The 18,745-nt window shown below is 38.6% G+C and overlaps 1 protein-coding gene across 1 annotated transcript in view; it reads right to left on the reverse strand.

Annotated features, from left to right (window-relative positions):
- KIFAP3 (kinesin-associated protein 3) overlaps window positions 1-18,745 on the reverse strand; it is a 68,196-nt gene that overhangs the window by 6,055 nt on the left and 43,396 nt on the right. Inside the window, exons 17-18 of the mRNA XM_010295847.1 lie at window positions 18,486-18,675; window positions 13,213-13,312 (exon numbers count right to left, since the gene is read on the reverse strand). Of these exons, the coding sequence (XP_010294149.1) occupies window positions 13,213-13,312; window positions 18,486-18,675 (290 nt within the window). The remainder of the gene's footprint in view (window positions 1-13,212; window positions 13,313-18,485; window positions 18,676-18,745) is intronic.

An 18,745-nucleotide genomic window follows, 5' to 3' on the forward strand; every position in this document is an offset into this window, starting at 1 on the left:
TCAGAATTTTGTGCGGCGCATCCTTTAAGTCCTAATGTTCCCCTTCTGTGAATCTACTCGTGACAGCACTGTTGATAACATACTGTACAGTTACCATCCTATATTGCCTTATAAACTCTCATGCCATAAACCCCTGTAATCTATAATGCTCTCTCAAGTTCCTGTGTATAACAGACAAAAGTTATGTTCAGATGAAGACCGAAGGCTGTATTTTTCCCTCAGGAGGTACCTAAGCCATAGAAACGGTACACCAGTCTCTCCTCTCGAGACAAGCACAGCAAAGTCTGTATTTTTTCTCTCCTCCCAGTGGTTTTTTTTTTGTTGTTGTTTTTTGTTTGGTTTTTTTTAAAAGTGTTGATGAAAGGTGCTAGACTATAGGTCTAGCATTGTCTCACAATGCTTGCAGTGCAGGGCAGTATAATCACGTATGGGATGCGGCAGAGGCTGCAGTCCTGCTAGCCCAACTAGGAGACCAGTTTGCAAATGCTGCAGCTTCGTCCCTCCCTCCGCAGGTCTCCTCTGCACAGAGGCCAGGGTATGGAAAAGCAGGGGGAGCTGGGGCATCCAGGCCTTGTCCCTGTACAGTGATGATTCAAGCACAGGAAGTAGGAAATGTTTTTGAATTCCATAGTATAAACACAGACCTCCAAGTTCTTAAATTATCTTCAGGTAAGATATATTTAGCTAATCCTTTGCAGGTAACCAGCTAACAAACACACTTTAATCAAGGCTCAAAGCCTGTGAAACCCATGGACTCTTTGGCCTTTCTGCTGGTTCTCACTGTCAGCTAACATTGGATAACAAATTTTCATAACATCAGTCATGAAAGAGAGAAGGGCGTCAGAAAGTGGCATAAAACTGGTTGCTTTTCCCCTTGCTTAGAGTCTAGACATGGAGAAGATGATCGTATTTACTTCTATGTGCCAGCTACCTCCGGTTTTGTTTCCACTGACCATAAATTTTCTGTCCTTCAGAGTAAGAGCGCAAACCATGGGTTATGGAGAAACAGCATACAACTGAGAAGCCTTAGAAAAAACAGTGTTTCTTTATATAATGTCCTGTAACTGTAGATTCTCCCATTACTGGTAATGACGTTAAACTATAAACCACAAGTCTCTTAAATTCTGCCTCTCACAGCCCCTACTTTCTTTCTCCCCTATCTGTGAAGCTTTTTTTTCCCCATGCTTTCTATCCCTCAAGCTCAAGTGGGAGTGGAGTTTCATGGCAGGGACTGTGACGTTGCACACCACAAATACCAAGTCCATCTCTACGTTAGCATTGAATATTAATGTTCCTTAAACAGTTAATACTGAATCTGCTCAAAAGATAGAAAATGTCAGGATGAACCTGTGCAATAATACTTTAGCTCCCTTGTGCATCATGATAGAGCTTTTATGGATATGACCATGTCTCTCCTATGTGATCCAGCTTTCTTCAGTGCAACTTAATGACTTAAAGTTTCCAGCTGCTTCTGGACTTGGTGCCCAGTTGTATCTCAGCACAATACTGCTGTTTCTGCCATTTAATTATGAACAAATGCAAATCTGACAATTGAAGAGAAATGAGCACTATGTCTTCTGTGTCAGGCTCCAGCTATGCACCAAGCAATAAGCATGCCAAAATTCACTGGTGGGGAGGCAGCATTTAAAAAAATAATAAAATATATATTTCCCAAATGAATAGTAAGAAAGCACTGACTAAAAACAAATGACCTTGCTTAGCCAAATTCAGTAAAAGCCTTGCTTGAAAGACATAGAGCTTGCCATCCCAGCTCTGTGAAAGCAGCCTGGGACTTGGGCTCAGTTTCTTGCTCTGTCAGTTACCTGCTGTGTGATCCCAGGAAAGTTGCTCTTTCTCTCCATGACCTCAGTTTCCCATTGGAGTATTGAAAGAAAAAACACCCCAGACATTAAAGGGACAAACTACAGTAATGAGAAGACTCAAATTAGACTGATGTAGACAGAAAAGACTTTTGCTTATTCTGTAAAAACCCTCAAAGAGGAGGGAAGAAAAAAAAAAATAGTATTTCTGATCTGCTAGAAAGGCAACAAATCCAGAATACAGCTGGGAGGAAAAACAGCAAGACAAGAACTCAAGTTGTTTCATATGGCTGTCTTGTCTCTTTGAAGGGCATTGGGATAACTTCACTGGCATTCCCTCACCCAGGCTCACAGCTCCACCACGTGGATGGGAAGTTCCTCAGCTATTCTTTACGGGATTTGTTAAAAGGTCAAATGCACAGTCAGAGCTGGAATGGAAACCAAGAGTTCTGACTTTCCATTATAAGCCTGACAGAAACATCTCCTGTGCTGTTGGCTCAACAACTGGCCAAACTCACTGATTAGATATATCCAATTCTTAAAAATTAATTAAGAACTAAAACAAATAAAAAAGCCCTGAGGAATAAGCACTAAAAAGCAAAGATGATGGCCTTCCCTCCCCCTTCTCTCCTTGCGCAGTCCAAAATATGTGTGTCAAGTCCATAAATTGAAGAGTGCGTTGCCTTAGTCTTAAACTAGTAATATGTCTGGCTTGGGAAGGTTTCAAGCATGTCTTTTACTGAGCTCCAGCAACATCAGGGTTCTGTTGGGTACAGAAGCTTCAGCCTCAGCAGAATAAGATCCTGAAGTAGCAACTTTGTAGAGGTGACTGGTGTCACTGCCTAGATCAGCTCAGGATCTGGTCCATGATTTCCAGAGGCTCCTGACTAGCCTTCCCATTTCCAGACGGGAAGCGTTTCTTGCTTCCTGTACTAGGTTACAGAGCAGAGTCACTGTGAAAATGTCCTCTGAGATAAACAGCTGAAGTGGAAATGCAAGTTTTCGGTGCCTTGCATTGAAGCGCTTGTAGCTGAAGAATTATTCCTTTAAATTAATTTATAGAAGCTCCTCAAGTCCAAGCACTGCCACTCAGCTCTGTGCTTCAATAAAAATGGGAAAAAAAGTTCCCTCTTAGGCACAAATGCCCAGAAGACCCTTGCCAACAGGCTACTGGCTGATAGTTGTGCTGTCTCCAGGGCTCAGCACCAAAAATCAGGCAACTCAATGTGGATGTTAATCCAGATGCTGGAGGGAAGGAGAGTCAAAAAATCTGTTCTGCTTTGACTTATAGCTGCAGCCAATAAAAGCTTTCAAAGTCTTTTCTGAAAGTTAACATTACTAGGGGATTTGCAGTGTTCACTAGAGCACACAGCAAATGCAGTTGGAGCATTATTACTGATTAATAACTTTAAGTATTTTTTACCACCATAGATGATTGTCCAGATTTCAACCACTTTTAAATATCAACACAGGGCCGTAGTGAAGTCTTGTTAAAATCTATCCCAAATCAGTGATGATTTTAGTGTAAACCAAGAAGGAAGTAAATCTCTATGTCTCTTACTGCTTGCTTTCTTAGGGCTAACTCTGGATATATGAGAGAACAAGCCAGATACAAATACAGCTGTGGAACATTTTCTGGGAGACCTGTAACTCAGAGTAGCATTATTATGCAAAAATTTCAACTTTAATTAAATGAACGAACAATAAAATGTTTCCAAGCCAAAGGCTGGGCAAGGAGTCCTAAAAAAACCCCAAAAAACCCAAACTTTAAAAGCTCAAAACCCAGAGGCAAATAAACTCTCTAAACTAGATGTTTGCCTTTTTTTTTAACGATGAGATTTAAAAAAAAAAAAAAAGTCATTTTTCCAGAGGGAAAAGAAAAGGGTAGTCCAGTCATCATACTTGAATGGCTGAAGCTGATAAACACAGATTCTAAGAATCAAATTTTAGTATCAAAACAATTTTAACTATTTGGCAAAGAAATTAATTTTATATGTTACATTAATTTTTATACCAGAGACTTGTTCGCAGCACATGTTCAGTTCAGATAATAACCATACGAAATACCCTACTGATGTACAGGACTTTTCAAAACTACTCATTGTAGGTTTAATTTTGAATCCTGTGAGCATACTTATACATAACATACAAAACACCCTTCACTTTATTACAGTTTTAAATCTTTCTTCCAGGTCTGGCCTTACAACCAACTTGTCTTGATAAAATAGGTCACTTGAAAAAGGAAAGCTCAATAAAATGAATTACAAAAACAACAAGATTAAACTGATTGTGCTGTTTTTGTACAGTGCAGCTGAATTCTGCAAATATGCTGCTGGCTGTGGTTTGGCATTTAACAGCATGCGATCAGTGAGAAGGAGGAAATTTTATTCTCATTAACTGTTGCAGATTTACTGCAGTGAAAAAGGGCTATGTAACCTGAGAAGTGACAGAATGGAAAGATCAAAGCAGCAGTCTGGAAACTAAATAAACCTTCTGGCTACTTCCTGCAAGGAAAATTCACTCTGGCAATGTAAAACAGAGTCCAGTTAAAAACTACTCTCAGTTTTATGAGCTGTCACAGCAGCTTGAGTGGTTTGGACCAGTCAAGTTTAGAACATTATATTTCCTTGTTTTTGTCTCAGATACTTCTGTAAGCAGTTTTATAGTTTCTTTCTTTTTTTCTTTTCTTTTTTTTTTAAAGAGAAAAATAAAATTCTTTTCTTTTGGTTGAAATCGAGAAGGTCACAGCTAAACTCATTAAAAACAAGCAGGTCTTCATTTGCACATTCCATTCCCATTTACTACGTTTTAATATTTTACTTTAAGATTTATAAGCAATGTACATTTGCCTTAATAACTCTTCCGCATTCTGTTCACTTATTGTTTAATATAAGTGCAAATCAGTTTACAGAGCCCAGATGGCTTGTAACCAGGGAGCCAGCCTATTCCTAGTAGCACATCTGGAGGGACTACGAGCAGCAGACAGAACGTGGGAATTAATTAATGTTACATTTCAGAAGAGACAGACCCAGGCTTGGCGGATTTTTTGGTAAGACATTCCAAAGTACTTGAGCTAACTGTTACAGAATTTTGGTATTCTTTTAAAATTCTTAATAGCCACCTAAACCATGTCGGTTAAATGAGGCCAACTGCAGGTGGAACACAGCAAAATAAAAAGCAACTAAAAAATGTAAAATAAGTGACTGCGAGAAAAAGACCTGAGTAACCTACATTCCAAAAGAGCTAAAGTGCATTAAACCCTCAGTGCCAAGTCTCTTCCAAATGGCATCTGCAACTTGCTGAAAAAACTGCATCTTTAAAATATTCCCAAGCAAGCTATTTCGTCTCTTAGCATACTAGTGTAATTGTTCAGAGCAATTAAACAGCTCTTACAGTAAATGAAAGAAGTGCAACATGATCCTTCATGATTACAGACCACACACCTTGGAGAGGTGGTGTGGTCCGGTCACTGGGGCACTGTGAGAGCGGTCAGGAGAGCACTGCTCTGCTCCAGGCTCTGGCACCTGACTTTGGATGAGTAACTTCTCTTCTCCTTGGCTTTGGTTCCCTGCCTATCTTGACTATCAGCTCTCTAGGGTACAGACTGCGTGTTGGGAGATGTAAGGAGAGCTGCTTGGAAGCTTCTCCTGATACAGTCTAAGAACAGAATAATAAATAAGTGCTCAAGCACATGCAAAAGTTGCTGTATAAAGAATACTGTATATGAAGAATATTGTCCTTATCTGGATATTATCAATTGCAGGCAGTGCTGGACCCCAATCCTTTAGTGGTGCAGTATGCACAGATCTCCAAACCCTGGTAAAATCTCATTGATGAATATGGTTCATAGGGAAAAAAAAATCTTCTTCCCCTTGAATAATCAGACTCCTGGTTTTCAAAAATGCTACAATAACCGTCCACATCATAACAGCATAATTTGGTCAAATATGTATTACTGACATGTAAACTGGATTATAATATCATCTGGTTGCAGTATTTAATTTCTATAAACATGGCTTTGAGAAGAAAGCATGAAAAAACTAATGAAATGACAGCTAGCGGGGAATATGACCACTACCTAAAAAAAAAAAAAAAAAGAGAAAGGGAAGAGAGAACTCTAGTTTAGTACTGGTGCAGAAACAAACTATTATAAATTAGACATGAAAAAATTCCAGCTCACATTCAAAAGCTCTTAGCAATGAAGCACCACTCCCACATTTAAGTACTGAAGGAAAACAACTATACAGTGAATTTTGATTTAGGCCATGATCCAGGAGCTGAAGAAATCAAGTAAAGACTTCCAATAAGCTTATCCCAGACTGTGACAAAAACTCTCAAAAAAGCAGTTCCTGCTTCCTTATTACTATCTTTTAGATGCAAGATCTTAATTCCAACCATATGTACCACCTGAACAGGCACTGATGAACAAAAAGCAACTTACCTGCCTGTTTCACATGAAAAGTTAGTAAGTGCTGTGTAGTCCAAGTGTTGTGTTCTTTAACTCTGTTACGTCAAGGCATATAAAGCCATATCAGAAGTTTAGCTAAATCCTCCTGAACATATTCAATTTAACTTCTTTAAAACTGAAGATGTAGGCAGTTAGGAGACCAAACAGAATATGATAAAAAAAGAGATATGATTCTGCTATCACAAACAACATTTGCTAGTTAAAAAAACAAAACAAAACAAAACAAACAAAAACACCCCCTTATTTGTCTCCAGAAACTTCATTGGTTCTGGGCTTCTCTTCAAGGCCTTTTCAAATTCGTTTCAGTTGGATTTACAATTTGCTAATACTGATGTGTGATAAACTAATAAAACCTGCCTACAAGGTTATAGGCCCAATTTACTAATAAAACCTAATTAAATTCTCTTGGGAAATGCAAATTAAATAGTGTCCAAATGGTAGAAGCTGAGTACAACTCTGCTGAACATATTCCAAGGCAAAAAAGGGTTTTTTTTTTGTTTTTAAAATAAAGTTTAAGTATGGAAAAGAAAAAGTAATGCACAGAACTAAGAAATATCACTATGGTAAAATGTTTGAAAGTAGAACCATGTTGTAATAATACTTTATTAGCTTTTCTTTCCATTAGTTAAAAGATTTTATACTCACTGTATGTCCACCTGTAGGACACGAAAGCATTACTGTCTCTATTCAAATGATGAGGAAAGAGATGCGGATACTTTCAATTCTACTGTAGCACAGACCCCACATCAGAACATGTTTTTTATCTAAGCTAATCTTTCCAAGAACCATGAAGCAGTTTCTTCTGCCACTGATGGCTGTAAAGGGTTGCCTGAGACAGCTTGCTTTTATTGTCTACCTAGTTTTTCACCTTCAGAGGTTGCCTGCAAGATGGCTCTTAGCTACTGAAAGGCTGGGAAAGGAAAGTTCAAACTTCTAAATAAACTCTGCTCATTACTGAAAATACAACCTGGATGAGAAATGCTCCATAGCAGGGTCCTCAACTCCTCCAGCCTTTTCTTTAGGAAGAAGGTTCTTTATACCAGCAATATATCATGTAGGGTTTAGAGACTAAAGCAAAGAAAAGATGAAATCCTACCTCCAATACCTGAGAAGTACAACATATGATTGCTTTCAGCTAATCTAATTGAAGATGAGGACCTATATGGAAGATAGCTATAAATGTCGATGTAAGATGTAAGTTACAGGTACAGCCATTTAAAAGCATTTCGATAAACAATCAGCAAATGCGTATTTGCCAGCACCTGATGCAGTTCCTGTACCTGACCTGAACAGGAGCTATTCAGCTGTGACTCATGACTGGGAGTTCACACCACACTGCAGGCATCAACAGGAATGGAAGGATACAGACCTAGGTCTTTCCCCCATGAGAATTCACATCTGATTTTCATCAGGGTACCAAAGCAAAAAAAGTCTGTGGATATGACTATTTTTGCTGTTCAGTGTGGACTTTTAGCACTGCAGACATTACATGCTGGTAGCTTGGAGATAGGGATAGGCTAAATCACAGTAACAGTCTTCCTTGTGCTCCCACCAGGGCCTACGGCCATGTATTAAGTTACTGAAGCCCACATCGCTGCAGTTTCCGTCAACTCAAGACAACAGCTTGGTTATGCATGCCTATACTTGCCAACAACAGACACAGCTTAACTGAAGTCAATGCAGAGCAGCCTGCAAGGCCCTGGCTCCACATATCAAAAATATCACAATGACCTGCCATGGCAGGAAGAAGAAATGCAGCCACAGTTTTAGGCTGTAAAGCCAAGCAAGAGGAAAGATATTCCACCAAGGACAGAGACAGTCACCCTATAAAACTGGTTTTGTTTGACATGCCAAACCTCACTCCTTCCTGGGAAGAGGCTTCAATCAGATCTCTGTTGAGAGGAGATGTGAGTGCACACGCCCCTAACAGCGCACACAGAGAAACGCCTTGTCTTAGTGAAAATGAAGATTATAAAATGTAGCAGAGCTGCCCTTGCGCAATGAGGTTAAAGGATTCTGTGCTGGAGAAAACTTGCTTAGGAACAAAAAAAAAAGTTTTGGCTAGCTCCAGCATTCCTAACTATTAATCTTTCTAAAGCTACAGACAGAGAGGATTTGGGTACTCTGTTGAAGATATTAAGAAAAAATTTTTGCAGTTCAAGTTTGTACCGTTATCTAGTTATAGCTGGGAAAGGTTAAAAAGTGGCCTCTTCCCTAAATGGTAAGAAAAATACTGTGGATATCTCTATTAAAAGATATTTAGCCATCACTATTATGTTTGTGTCTTAAGTAATTAGTCTCTAGAAGGTGATTAAAATTTGATAAATGACCATAGATTCTTGAAGATGTCTTTTATCTGGTCTTTCTCCCTTGCAGCTCAGACACTAAGCTGTCATCACATTAGCCAAAGGTGAGGGATATTTTGTTTGCTACAATCATAAAACTTTCACTCTATATTAAGAGTTATCAGAACCAGGAGCCTTGAATACAAATTTTAATAACAGATGAAAATTTCAAATCTATGCCTAATTCCCATCTGCTTCTGAAAGACAGTAAGATGATTCAAAGCTGGTAATCTAATCACAAAAGTCTTTTCCTAGCCAATGAAAAAACCTGGATACAAGCTGTCAAAACAACCCCCTCAGCCATGTATTTTCTGCTGAATGGAAAACATACCTTACGATCTGTTTGCATTCTGCTCCAAACCTTTGAGGAACACAAGAGATGGTGTTTATGTATTTTATCACCACTTCTGTGTACATTGTATTCTTAAATAATGCTATTTATAGACATCACACACAACAGTACAACTCCACTAAGAATATGGTTCAGAAATAAGAGCTGTAATCTAAAGCTGCAAAACACACAAGATAGAGATAGAAATGCTTTGTTTCTGGTAATCTAACAGTGCCTTAGGTCCCTAAAGCAAAGGTACTAGTATTAGAAAAACGCCAACCTTCCAGGTCTTCACTTATGTGCTACTTCTCCTTTATGCTGACTAGTACCAGAAACAGTTATTCCTGCTTGCTTCAGGATATGGCTAGAATAGCAAGCATGCAAGCAAGTCTACAAACTGAATTCAAGGCTAGATACTTTTACAATTCCCTTCAAAGTTGTTCTGTATTTTATGATGCAGGAATTGATCATGCAAGGTGACAGTCAAGTCTGACAGTAGTAAGTACTCTAGCTTTCCAAGGGAAGTCCAAGAAACCCTGTGAAGGGAAGGCAATGCCTTTGAAAAATGCAGCCCCTGAGACACTCCACCTAATTCACCAGATGCATAGATGTTCGTACTGCTAATGCTACATGTTTCCCTCTTAAAAACTATGGAGAAAAAAACCCCGATGCGCTACCCTAGCGAGCACAGGTGCCTATAAATACCTTAAATCTTTTAAGCTCCTGTTTTACTCTTTACTTCAAAAAAGAACTTCCATACCCACCTAAGGCTCTGCAGCAGGTCTAGGTATGTAGGTCCAGTGTCTCCTGGGACAGGAACTCTACAGGAGATGGTTGTGATTCCCTGCTGGGTTACAGGAAAGTCAACCACTTCATCTGGATATGGCTGCTGCTCCAATTCCCCTGAATTTTCCCAAATGTAACATGGTGGAACTGCAATGGCAGATGCTGCTCCAGACCTCTGCTAGAACTAGCATCCTACAACCAAGGAAGCAGACAGTTTTCACTGTCTGCTCAACACAGTATAACAGGTGTAACAATCTGCTATATGGCAGCAGGTGTGGGCTGAGCTCCCTTGCATAGGTATTATTAAATACTGCTTACAGTGAAAATCTTCAAGGTGACTTGAGTTTGGTTGCAGTCCCTGAAAACCTCTCCTTATTAGACCCATTTCTTTGGCTCCAAAAAAATGAGGTTGGTGATCAGAACACACGTAAGCCCTAGTAATGTATTGGGTGCACCCAACACTGGTTCAACACTAGCTCAGCTTCTCAGTGACATGCAGGCACTAAAAAGGTGAATCTTTCTGACTGTCTTGCTAGGCTGTCCTGGACGCAAGGGGGACTCCTGATCCAGTCTGAGCATGCCATGAGGGTAGGAAATAACCTCAGAGAAATTAAAGAGCTAACATATCCTAAGTCTTCTTCACAGGTGTGCAGAAAGGAGAAGAAAGGGTTAGATTATTCAAAGTTGAGTAGCAAGAAGTCAGCTCACGGTTGTCACCTTCCTCAAATTTCACAGGGTGGTCTTAAATGATGGAAAAGACTCCTTCCCAACTCACCCCATTGCTTAGAAAACAACTGCTTCTATTACAGAATTAAAAAAGCATAATATAAAAGGCCAAGACCAGAAGACACAGGCACAACAAATAAATGTATAACAAAAAAAGTATGACAAATGAAAAGACCAAAAATAGGCATCTACTCATTATTAGGCCATCCCTCTTTGAACTCACAAAAAATGTTACTATTAACTGACTTGCTAGTTGTCTATGCAATTCCTAACTCTGCTTTCTTTAAAAAAGTTTCTGAAAGCATATTCAAATATTAATAAAAGAAAAATGAACCATTTTTATAACAAAAATCTTGATTTATTAAAAGCTGGAACTGGTTAAAATAAATCCTTGACATAAGGTTCTTGTTAGCTTTAAACTGTAAGCATAAAAATACCCTAGAATTATGTTTTGGTATGGATGAAATGTACACTATATAACACATAAAAAGAGCCTTGACTTGCTGCTATTATTTTTAATTAGGCTCTCTAGCACGTATGGTTTTACCTTCCAACACCAATTCAAATTTGGGAAAAGGGAGGGTCTGACTCTCCGAACTCATGGGACTGGCAATTCCATGGCTCATGCCTTGGAGCACTAATGCATTTTACATTAGCTCTAAGCATCAGGAAATCCTGGCTTCTGGCGCCAAGAAGTTCAAAACGATAATGACACACATCTGAAAACTAGGATTCACTGTTCAACTGCCAGTATCTATTCTATCAAACAATTCAGTCCTGCTCTGTTACAAATAGGACAGAACATTTGCAGCAGTCCACACTGTTTCCAATTAGACCGTGTGTCTGGACTGCAGATAAATCCATGGAGCAGTCACACTGAAAAAAGTCTTCCTACAAGGCCGAAATCTAATGAGAAATCTGAATATTCACAGAGGTTATCATTAATGGTCAATTACCAAGTTTGTCATTAGCCAAACTGCAGTTTTTCCTGTGTTTTCTTTCTTGAGATGAGCCTCCAAAATGCCTTGGAGACATTACAAGGAAATTCTACAAATACTTAATTTAACTAGGTATACACCAGATGTATTTTGCTACTTATTTTAGTTAGAATACAATCAGATTAAAAAGCAGCTTACTAACATAGCTCCCTGATAAGACATTGAAATTTGAAGTTAACTTTTACCAAAGAACACTCAAGGTTTTTTTTTTCCACAGCTGAAAGCTTTCTAGCCAAACAAGAGCATCCTGACTGGGGCTATACCTAAGTTTACTGGAAACAAGAGTGCAAGTTTCACCCTACACACATTTCTCCCTACCTCCAGGGGGGGCATGAAGACTGTTGGGACCACAAACCCATACAATGTTCTGGTTCATACAGAAATCTGTCATCTCCTGGGTTGTGCATCTATTTTAAAGGTGAAAGTGGGAAGTCACATATTAAGATTCCAGGAGTAGCATATAGCTCATACTCCACTCAGTTTCTCCATCACCTGCATACTCTGAAATGAAGGTTGCGTACTTGGAAACTATCAGTGACAGCATCCCCTCTCCAAATACAGGCTCCACGCAAAGGGTTACACACTAGTGTGAACTTGATCCTTACTGAGTATAAACTGTTCCTTTTTTCAAGAGGTCCATCTTTAAGTCCTACTTTTTTTTCCTAACCTGAGCATTTCAGTTATTTTAATTTTTTCTTTAAAATGTTACCACCATTCCTCCCTTGCTGAATGTTCAGCTTTCTGGTGCATCACAGGTAGACGAAACAAACAAGTGTAACTGTCCACCGCCTTTTAACAATTACAAGAAGCCAAAGTAAGGGAGAAAAATGTTTTTTGTTTGTATTTTTTTTTTCTTCAGCTGTACATACTATGAATTACTCATATTTTACAAATGGTGAATAAAGTTGTAAGTGGTGAAAATAACATTCTGCCTTTGGAAAGAAACAGTTTCAACCACAGGGCTGGGCACATCCAGAGAGCATACTGTTATAGTGAATTCTGTACCTTGACTGTAAGGTGTTTGAAATATTTCCTGCTACTGAGTGCATGTAATTCATGCTCTATAAAAGGCATTTCCTAAATGCTACAGGATCTATGAAAATTTCATTCTTTGAAATTAAGTCTTTTCTATTTCAAACTCATGGGAGAAGTCTACTCAGAAATTCAAACTGGAACACCTTGCTAACATTCAGAGAAGGAGAGGTCATTAACCAGAGGGGTACTTCAGAAAAACATCTCCCAAAAGTCAAGCCAACATCTTTTGCTCATCTAGCAAATTTTTAAAGTGTCATCAGTAATCTAGCCGAGAATACCTTGGGAAAACTTAGGCAGAAAACCCAAACAAAACAGAAATAGTTTTGGCAGCATATTTTTAACAATTTAAGAATATTGGAAACAGAAGTCTTCTAGGTAATTGGCACCTCAAGCCCCTCTTTAGGTATTTCCCAACAACGTCTGAATAGTATTTGAGGAATTGTCATAGTATGTAGTTAGTTGTGTGTTCTAGTTTTACTTTTCTATTCTACAGCTTTTGGAAAGCTATGATGTATTACAACACATATGTTAATATGTTAAAAGAAACATGTATTTCAGTAGACAGATGAGAACTGTTTTTTCAGTGTAAACGATTCCCACTGCTATGATGGCGAAAATTGTTGAGCAACACAAATGAAGCCCTATGAAGAAACTTGAATAGCCATTGTTGGATTATATGCATTCTTTATAAACAGCAATTTACCTGCTAGAGAAGGGATGCTGCCCAACCAGGTCTCCATTCTGAAGATGGTAATCACTGAAGAAATCCGGACTCACTGCTCCATCGGGGGCTATTAGGCCATCTATAAAAACAAAAAAGATAGTGACTGTATGAAAGAGCATGACTTCAGGGCAAGTGGGCAACAACCTCTGCTGGTTTGATTAGGAATTCGTTAGCAACTTGCAATATTTCTGGGAGAAATGTTAAGCAGCAGTAATACTGAAAAACAACAACTTGAATAAAAAAAAAAAACAAAAACAACCTTACTAGGACTCCAAGTAGCTCAGCATATTGCCCTGAAAAAAGCTGTACCTAAGAAATATTCTCTTACCCCTTCTTCCTCAGGCCCGTAAAGGTTGTATCAAGACCCATCTTGTCTGCCCCATCACAAAAAGTGAGCCCAGAGAGAAAGTAATGAGGAGGGTCAAACATGAATCTGGGCTAGCAGCATAAAAGTAGAAAAGCAGCAAAAGTCTTAGTTGTTCAGACTCTACCCTTTACCACTGGATCTCTTAAAACTGATTAAGAAAAATAGGAAACAACTTCAAACCTATTTCTTTTGTCTCACCCATATTTTAATGTCTTCTAGCTATTTCCTAAGAGAGTGGTCTTTTCACACGATATCCACTCAAGAACATAGGTTACAGTTTTCTTTTGCTTCCTTTATATTAAAACAATGCATATGAAGATGCAAACATTTATAAAGCCAGCAGTATTCCTTAAAGGCTTCACAGTCTCTGCTTACTTTATAAGGAAGAGAAGATGATCAGCGGCTAACATTTTCCCTCTGTTACATCAGTGTAAATCCAGAATGTCTTTGAAGTAAAGTCAGTGAACAGGCCCCAGCTGGATGAGAACCCAGCTTACCTCTTTTCTGTTCCCATTCACAAAACACGTTTCTTGTTAATATTAAGGGCATAGTTCTTACTTGGTGATTAGTATTAGGCTCTAATCAGATAAAACAAGCTATTTCATTAAAAGGGACCCTACATCAGTCTGTCTCCATTACTGTATGAAAACGATCCCAGACTTGTAGTGCAGAAAGCATCCCAATAAAAACAGGGCAGAAACAGGTACATTCTGACTGATAACAGAGGGGGGAGAGAGAGAGATTCCTAATGACTAGGAAGTTACAAATGCCATTCCACTTTAAAGAGAGAGAGATAAGATCCAGGGAGTCACAGGCCACTTAGCTTAACCTCTGTGGTTTCAAAACTACTAAAACTGCCTGTGCAGGAAGCAGTGGAAAGTTACTTACAGACACAAGAGCTTAGAGATGACGACTCAGGCATTCAAACAAATCTCCCTGTGCTTTATGAATTTACCTGATGTTTTTTTGAAGATAATATAGTGACAAATGATAAAAGGAATAGAATTGACACATCTACATTTCTAACAGACATTTGATGAGGTGCTATAGAGATTCATTTAGAAGATAATACCTCATGGGAAAGTGACCGAATATAATGCAACAGACTGTAAATGAAAAATGCTAACCATGATCAGACTACATTTTAGCAGCATAAGATAGCTGTACATGGCTATATTCTAATTGTATACATGTGTATACAGTATGTGAAAGAGTATTACTTGACAAGCAAGTAATCTGGCACAGATCGATATTACTGTCTTTCAGCATGTGCAGCGACACGTGAGTGCCCTGTGATATCATATGGATGTAAAATGACTAAAGAAGAGGAAGGAAAGTTGAAACGGCTGTTATTAACGCTTGTTCCAAGTTTTCCTGTCTCACCACCTATTCTGTATTCTTCACAGAAAAGAAATGAGGGGGAATGTTACCACTTTCATACCTTACATATACACTCATACACTTATACTTGAGCAATCCAGTCTAGTGGAAGGTGTCCCTGCCTATGGCAGAGGGGGTTGGAACCAGATGATCTTTAAGGTCCTTTCCAACCCAAACTGTTCTATGATTCTACAATACCTGCAGCACTTCAGATCAAAAACAATCAATTTAAGTGACTATGTATTTTAAACAGTCAAGTTTGGTTAAAACTTATGTGCAAGTGGAGACACTTAAAAATAACATCTGTCTTTATATTAGTGAAGCAAGCACTACTTTTTAACTCTGAGGCTAGAGCCACCACTACTTAAAATGCCTTCAATCAACAGTGCTAACATTCAAACCATAACACTCAGTTATGGCTCACATGAATTCATAGAAAGATGAAAGCACATGGATAGCATCAGCTGCATATAATATAATTACACAGTTAAAGGACATCTGTTGTTATGTACATTTCAACAGAAATTAGGGTTATGTACTTTCAAAGCAAGAGAGACACAGAGCTCAGGAAGGTAACTTCAGAGATTTTACCAAGTTTTTCATGTAGGTTTAAATTACTACGGAAGAGAGATGTTTGTGTATCACTGCAATAAGGAACTCATCTTGCCATCAGCGAACTCAAGAACTATTATGGCTGAGGGACTTGTACTGAGCATCAGCCATCAGTGCAGGTCATTTCTAAAATTATCAAATTGAAATACAAGCATTTAATTTCTCACTGCACAAAGACTTGGATTTTTGTTATTTTTTTGATTAAGTAATACTCTGTCCTTCGGAAACCCAAATGTGTACTTCAGTTGGTACAATAATCTGTCGCTTTTTCAAGGGACTATCATGTCCCGTATGGCCACATCTCAAAAGTATACAACTAGCAGACTTCAGAAGCATACCAATACTGGCACTTGACAGAAGGAACCTGAAAAGTGAATTTGTATTTTGAATATAATCACCTACTCTTATACCTTTAAAAACAAAAGCACTTTTCAAACATCTGCAGAACATAGCATTGGAAACCTGCCTCTCCTTCCCAGACGAATATCAATTCCAACACAAAAATCTTTGTTCAAAGAACATTACGCCTGTAACATAAATGATTAAAAGCCAGGGAATTCAGTGTTACTGGTGCCGCTCCATCTCTAGTTCACACTGGTGGGTAAAGAAATGGCCCTATGAAATAAGCAAAGGTTTATTATTAAGACCTGTAAAAGGGACACTACAACAGGCATGCTGGCACATCTTTAACTTAGGAAGCCCAAAAGAGACTTGATGTAGTAAAAGATCCTGGTACTGTACAACATATGGCTCACACTACTAATCCTGTAGGTCTAGTAGAGCAAGATAAAGCTACAGGATTCAAAAGGGAAAAACATACACTAAAAAGGCAAGTTGCTATGGCTGACGTAATCAAAAGCAGAAGAAAAAGAATCCTGAAGTTGTGATATCCTTTGAGAATAATTTTTGAAATGCTACTGAGATCTTGCACAATTATTTTCTTACAGCAACTACAAGTAAAGCTTATGGGTTTTAGTGGTTTTGTTTTTCTTATTACTATTCCTGCAAATTCATCCAGAGTCATAGAGTTTTGTGACTCATGCTTCATAGCAAAGGACTGGACACTTATGTGGAAAATAAAAAACCCCACAGACTCAAACCCAACAATTAAAAAAAAAATCCACTCACACAGTCATCCAGGAGTTTGAAAGGATATAAAACCACAAGTCTGAGAGCATAAGCCAACTCCTAGTTATGAAAAAGTTATGAAGACATTTATCCGGTAGGCAAATTATTTCATGATTGTCTCCTGCAGAGTTTTTTGAACCTTCCTCTGAAACAGCTGACAATATTGGACTAGATACATCAGTGTCTTAACCCAGTATGGCAACTTCTATTTTCTTAGTAACTACAAAATCTTTATGGAAGGAGAGACAGAGCAAATTCCACTTGAGATCCCCCAGAACTGTGCCATTATGCACTACTAATAGGACTAAGAAAAAATATGAGAAATTACTTTTTTTCTTTAGGAAATTTATTAGGGTTAATCTCACATACAAACATGACTTTTCTGAAGAAGAATTTTGGTGGTTTTTAACTTCTTCAAATTGTCAAGTAATAAAATCTTCATATGAGGAACTAAAAAAGAAAAAGTATTTACAAAAGAGATTCACATGCTTCCCTAGACAGCAAAAATTATACAGACAGATTAGCTGAAAGTTACAGAATGATTGCCTCTGCTAACGAACCTACAAGTTTGATGTGGCTCAGCTGAAGTCTTTCAACAAATTCTGCAATAAAAATTCCATTACAGAACTAACACGAGGCAGAACAAAATTCAGCATCAAATCCTGTAGCTGTGTATTTAACAGGGATGAGAAAAGGTTTGCGTTCGCAAAGCAAACAAGCAATGGACACCAGAAATAGGTGTGAAGAACAAGGCTGAGCCACCTTTATTCTAATCAGTCATCATGGTCCATTAGCTCCCCAAGGTATTTTTACTCATATTTCTGAATCACAGAATCATTAAGGTTGGAAAAGATCTTTAAGACCATCAAGTCCAACCATCAACCCAACACCAAGCCCCCTGAACCATATCCTGAAGTGCCACGTCTACATGTTTTTTGAACACCTCCAGTGATGGCGACTCCACCATCTTGATAGGCAGCCTGCTCCAATGCTTGACCACTCTCTCAGTAAAGAAATTTTTCCTGATATCTAGTCTAATCCTCCCCAGCACAACTTGAGGCCATTTCCTCTTGTCCTATCGTATGATTCAGTCACTAATTTAATACAACTTTAACTTATTTCTAAGCCCTTTATGTGTAAGTCACAGTGATGTTTCTGGTGTGCATTTACATTTCTGCCACCTTAGACTTTCAGGATTTTATTCACACCCACAAGGAGTGACATTCTGTTTGTTCCTGGTTAGGCACTGGTTATTTTTTTTGATTGTCTGCCTCGACTTTCCAAAGGTGGTAAGAGACCTCCTAAGTTTTCTTGGAAGTTATGTATTTCCTTGTTCATTGATTTCATGAGATGAAAATTTATCCATTATGCATTGGTGAAGGTTAGGAATTGTAGAGACATTATTATTAGCCAGTAATTGATTTATTTCAGTGTTCTGTGTTTGTGAGAGTCATCAGTTCACTTCTGGGGAAGTGCAGCTTATCTCCAGTTGTAATTCATAACCATTACAGAATCACAGAATCATTAAGGTTGAAGACCTGTAACACTTCATGTACATGTACAGTACTCAATCCATCATTAACATCCTAACAAGGACAAGCCCATCCCTGGCTAGCACACATCAGTGCTGCTCCCAGTGACACAAAAGGGTTAACTGCCCTGCTGGTTTGAGTCGGCAGATTCTCTCTACAGCCCCAGGTCAAGCTCCCGTTCCAAACACAGAGGTAGCAATCCCAGTCCTGAATACTAATATATGTTGCCTTACCTGCATTGTAGTAGAGGTCGGGTCTTTCCAGAATATCCCCTTCATGGATGTAGGGCTCAATACGATCATCCCCATACAGGTACTGCTCACTGTCATCCATCTGCCGACTCTCCACCATCTCCAGCCACTGAGAGTTGTGCCATCGAAATTTCTCACTCTGGATTTTTTTAGCCCATTCCTCATCATATTCCTGTTAAAAATCACCACACAATGTTTTAGTATGAGGTATAGACAAAGCTGTTTTGTTTAACAGGAAATTT

This window comes from Phaethon lepturus, unplaced genomic scaffold (genome assembly GCF_000687285.1).
Source record: "Phaethon lepturus isolate BGI_N335 unplaced genomic scaffold, ASM68728v1 scaffold13921, whole genome shotgun sequence".
NCBI lineage: Eukaryota > Metazoa > Chordata > Aves > Phaethontiformes > Phaethontidae > Phaethon > Phaethon lepturus.